The sequence below is a fragment of the Sinocyclocheilus rhinocerous genome, unplaced genomic scaffold, assembly GCF_001515625.1.
Source record: "Sinocyclocheilus rhinocerous isolate Xijiao unplaced genomic scaffold, SAMN03320098_v1.1 scaffold4820, whole genome shotgun sequence".
Taxonomy (NCBI): domain Eukaryota; kingdom Metazoa; phylum Chordata; class Actinopteri; order Cypriniformes; family Cyprinidae; genus Sinocyclocheilus; species Sinocyclocheilus rhinocerous.
Window position 1 is genome coordinate 211,494 of NW_015639763.1, and position 5,183 is coordinate 216,676.

At 38.1% G+C, this 5,183-nt stretch overlaps 1 protein-coding gene across 1 annotated transcript in view; it reads left to right on the forward strand.

Moving 5' to 3' along the window:
- The window catches only part of thsd7ba (thrombospondin, type I, domain containing 7Ba), a 203,199-nt gene that overhangs the window by 195,976 nt on the left and 2,040 nt on the right, over positions 1 to 5,183 (forward strand). The window contains exons 26-28 of the mRNA XM_016567351.1: positions 481 to 576; positions 3,296 to 3,378; positions 4,232 to 4,424. Of these exons, the coding sequence (XP_016422837.1) occupies positions 481 to 576; positions 3,296 to 3,378; positions 4,232 to 4,424 (372 nt within the window). The remainder of the gene's footprint in view (positions 1 to 480; positions 577 to 3,295; positions 3,379 to 4,231; positions 4,425 to 5,183) is intronic.

Genomic DNA, 5,183 nt, shown 5'->3' on the forward strand with positions numbered 1-5,183 from the left:
AATAAATGCTGTTTTTTTTTTTTTTCGTTTTTTCTTTTGACAAACTAAAAATGCACAAAGTTACCTGTAAGGGTTAGGTTTAGGTGTAGGGTTGATGTAGGGCGATAGAAAATACAGTTTGTACAGTATAAAAATCATTATGCCTATGGAGAGTCCCTGTAAACCACCAATACCAACGTGTGTGTGTGTGTGTGTAGACATATGTTAAATGTCTATACTAATTAACATAATATTATCTTTCAGATCATTAGTTATGTTCAGTATTTTAATCTGATGGACGACAATTACATTTTGTAGTCCTGTGTTTGTGTTAGTTGGTCTGAGTGCAGTCATGCTTGTTCAGAAGGTTAAGTGTAAACCACCAATACCAACGTGTGTGTGTGTGTGCGTCTGCGTCAGTATGTCTGCATTTGGCTATTATCATACCTGACTGCCCAGTGCAAGCATAATAAGTGTCTCTCTCACTGTATGGGGCCGCAGGAGGGAAATGTCACAGTTACGAGTGGAGGACCAGTGTCTGGAATGACAACGAAAGATCAGTGTGGTGCCAGCGGTCTGATGGGGTCAATGTGACAGGTAGCCCACCGCTTACATTGAGACTGAGAGAATGACAAATATTCTGCACTGATTTTACTTACAGAAAGATAATCAAAAGACCTGTCGACTCCACATGATTGAAAGTCTGTTGACAGTGAAAATCCTGTCATCATTTATCCGCCCTCATGTCCTTCGAAACCTGTATGCTGTTATTTTTACAGTGGAACACAAAGGAGACTTTCTGAACGATCTTAACATCTTGTGAAGTTCATAGTGACCAGAGACTTTAGAGAGAACTCCAAAAAGAAGAAAAAGAGAAATAGGAAAGCACCATAAAGGTAGTCATGCACTGTAATCCAAGTCTTCTGAAGCCAAGCAATAGTTTAATGTGACAAACAGCCCTAAATATGAGTCATTATTCACTGATAATTTTCCCAATCTACTACAACTCTCAAATCAAACATTGCAATATTTGTGAAACAGGTTGTACATTACTGTTTAAAAGTTTGAGGTCAGTAAGAATTATAGGGATTAAAGGAATTAATACTTTAATTCAGCAAATGTATATTACATTGATTAAAGTGACAGACTTTTATAATGTTACAGAATATTTCTATTTCAAATAATAGCTGGTATAAATAATAACTTTCTATTCATCAAAGAATCCTGAATCCTGTATTATGGTTTACACAAAAATATTAAGCAACACAGTTGTTTTCAACATTGATAATAACAAGAAATGTTTCTTGACATTTACCTTTATATTTAGTCATTTTGCAGACGCTTTTATCCAAAGCGACTTACAATTGGGGAATACATAAAGCAATTCTTCTTAAAGAGCCAAACAGACACAGGAAGTGCTCGTAATACCAAGTTTCAGGCATTTGTTCAAATAAGTACAAGCTAGAAAGGGAAGGCATACATAAAGAGAAAGACAAGGTTTTTATTTTTTTTTTTATTTTTTTTTTTTTTATTTAGGATGAAGTGATGTAGCGTAGAAAGAGATGAGTTTTCAGCTGTCGCTTGAAAATTGTCAGGGATTCAGCATTCCGGATAGGGGTGGGAAGATCGTTCCACCAGCCAGGAACAGTGGATGAAGTCAAGTAGCGTTTACAGAGATGAGTTTTCAGCTGTCGCTTGAAAATGGTTAGGGGTTCAGCATTCTGGATAGGGGTGGGAAGATCATTCCACCAGCCAGGAACGGTGAACGAGAATGTTCTGGAAAGTGATTTTGAGCCTCTTTGTGATGGTACCATGAGGCATCGCTCACTAGCGGATCTCTTCTGGAGGGGATGTAGATTCGTAGTAGTGAATGGAAGTAGGTGGGTGCTGAGCCTGTGACTGTTCTATATGTAAGCATCAATGTCTTGAACTTGATGCGAGCCGCGACCGGTAGCCAGTGCAAGGAGATAAAGAGAGGTGTAACATGGGCTCTTTTGGGCTCGTTGAAGACCAGTCGTGCCGCTGCATTCTGAATCATTTGTAGAGGTTTGATTGTGCTTGATGGAAGTCCAGCAAGAAGAGCATTGCAGTAGTCCAGCCTAGAAATAACAAGGGCCTGGACAAGAAGTTGTGCAGCATGCTTTGTTAGAAAAGGCCTGATCTTTCTGATGCTGTGCAATGCAAACCTACAAGATCGAGCAGTCTTTGCAGTGTGGTCTTTGAAGGTCAGCTGGTCTTGAGCACCAAATCATTCAGCTTTGCCATCACAGGAATAAATTTTTAAATATATTAAAATAGAAAACAGTTCTTTTAAAATAGTAATAATATTTCATAATATTATGTTTTACTTTTGTTAAAACAAATGCAACCTTAGTGAGCATAAAAAACTTCTTTCAAAATCATTAAAAAATGGCCAGCAAAAAACTTAGCAGCCCCAAAATTTTGAATGCTAGTGTACATCAATATTTTTTTTTTTGGGGTCGGTTTCTCAAATAAATTTATCATATGGCCTTGAAGACTTGGAATTAAGTGCACAAGCTGCATAGTCCACTTTTATTGTGCTTTTACGGTCCTCTATGGAGCTTGACAGCCACTATGAACTCCAGTTGAATGAAAAAGGTAAGATACATTCTCCCTTTGTGTTGCAGTGAGAAAATAACAGCATACGGGTTTGGAACGACATGAGTTCCAAACATACGTGATTATACGTGATTATTACTCACATACGTGAGTAAATAATGACAGGATTTTCCATTTTGGGTGAATTATTCTTTTAACCCTAAATGTAGAACGGCAGGCTGAAAATTTGTGGTTTGAATTTGGCAGACCTTGTCAGTTTAATAGCACATTCAACATTTTCCTCATTCTCACCCTCCATTTCAACAGACATCATCAATAAACTAGCGCTCGTCTGAGAGCGAACAATAAAAATGTTATAAAACATTGTTTGATTGTGGCAAAATGAACACGCTCCAGATGGCAAGCTTTCACTTGAGCATTTAGAGCGAGAACGAAGGCTTTCGGGTTGCACAAAGTGCTGTAAATAACAGAGAAAGGTGATCTTATCTGAGTACGGAATCGTCTCGGGCAAATATAAGCTGTGAGAGGTAATCTCTTCTGCTTGAGAAAGGCCTGAACCCAGGGTATTAGTCTCTGATGTTTTGACATGTAATTTTCTATTCCAAAATTACAATCTTCACTGATTGATCAGAAGCTGTGATGGGTCCTTTAAGTCATTAATCAGGTGTGACAGCACTTTTATCTGGCTATCAATAGGGAAATGGCAATAATTACATCTGTTGTTTCCTGTTGGAAGGGGGCTGCTTTCCACAGAATCGGCCAACAACTGTGCGGCACTGTCACCCTCCCTGCACCAAACCCTTCTCCCACTGCAAGCAGGTAAACACACTGTGTGCTAAGATATCTTCCTGTATTTGAACCATATCTATTTTCACATTAAACCACCATGTAAATAACAAGACAAATAATATGTCCTGTAGATTGTATTTAATGGCTTGCTATTAGTGAAATCATAAAGGGAGGCATTTCAGGCATGTGTAAAATTTGCATAATTGCTTTGAATAGAGGACAAAAATATGAAACTCACAAACCTGTACATTGACTGCCACTTGCAGTGCATTGAATGCAACTACATTTTGTCTTAAAGGAATATTCTGGGGTTCAATAATCGACAGTTTAATCGACAGCATTTGAGGCATAATGTTCATTACCCAAAATTATTTCAGTGTTACAGTGAGGCACTTATAAGAGAAGTGAATGGGCCAATTTTTGAAGCAGAAATCTGATGCTTACTGTATAATTTTATAGAAGCATTTATGTTAAACTCCTGTGTATTATTTGAGCTTTAAGTTTCATCATTTTTGCAGTCGTTTTGGGGTTTTCGTTGTTACATTATCATGGCAACAAATTTGTAAAATTGTATTTACTACACAGAAAAAGGGATTTTTTTCCTCACTAAAATCATAACCCATATTGTTTATGTCTTGTGGCTATACTATTGAAACTGAGTATTTTAACATTTACAGATTGGCCCTATAAACAGTGCCTCACTGTAACCCAGTGATGAAAAGGAGGGACAAACTGAAATGAGTTTTTGTGCTAATCAGCGTTCTGCCACAAGTACTGTTTGTTTGATCTGAAGTTGCATTAAACGCGAAGTATTTCTTCAAACACAGCAGTGTGTTTATGCGGTGTCTGAGTGTGGCCCTCACAGCGATGGTGTCTCTTTCAGAGCGGCGTGTGTGGCTGTGAGAAGGGCTACACTGAAGTGATGACCACACATGGATTCCTGGATTACTGCACCAAGACCCCAGGTGCTGACAACAAAAAGGCAGATGTAAAGACCAGCTCGGGAAGATTAAAACCAGGCACCACTCAGATCCAGGACTTCTTCGGCGAGTGGTCCCTGCAGCCGCTCGGCCCAGGTATTTGAAATGCAGATGAAGACCAGGCTGATGTGGACCAGCGGAGTGTGGCTTTGAGTTATAGCAGAATCGCTGCACGGCTTTATGAGACTCCAGATAGAGGCTGTTGTAGAACTCTGTTTAATGCCTCAGTGTTTATACCCTATTGGAGCTATGAGAAAAGCTGCACTGGACAGTCTCATAACAGCGTGATTTGTATTGCCCATAACTTGACAGACCGATTTGCTTTATTGCTGGCTGGAGGCCATTTCTGATTAGAAGTGAATTTAGCGGCCTGTGGTACAACAACTGTGTGCTGTAAGGTTACCAGTAGGTGTGGGTTTCAGCCTCCAGATGGAGGGACAAAATTCAGAGAATTACCAAAAGTGAAATTATTATATTATATTATATTATATTATTAAATTTTTTTTATTATTATTATATTTTGGATTATATTATGAGCATACACTACTGTAACGAATCAGCTCATGAGGAAATATGAATAATTAATCATAACTAGTTATAATTAATTATGAATATTTAGATCCGCTGTAGATATTTACTTGACCTCTCAGGGTCCAAAATATATACTGTGTGTTTGAGTGGTCCAGACGCTACACTACATAAGTGTAGAAAGTTTACATAAGTCAGAAAGTTTTTTTTCTTCTTCAATAAATACTGTTATTTAGCAAGGACACATTGAATTGACAGTAAAGATATTTATAATGTTACAAAAGATTTTTTTTCTATTTATCATAGAATCTGGGGGGGGGGGGGGTT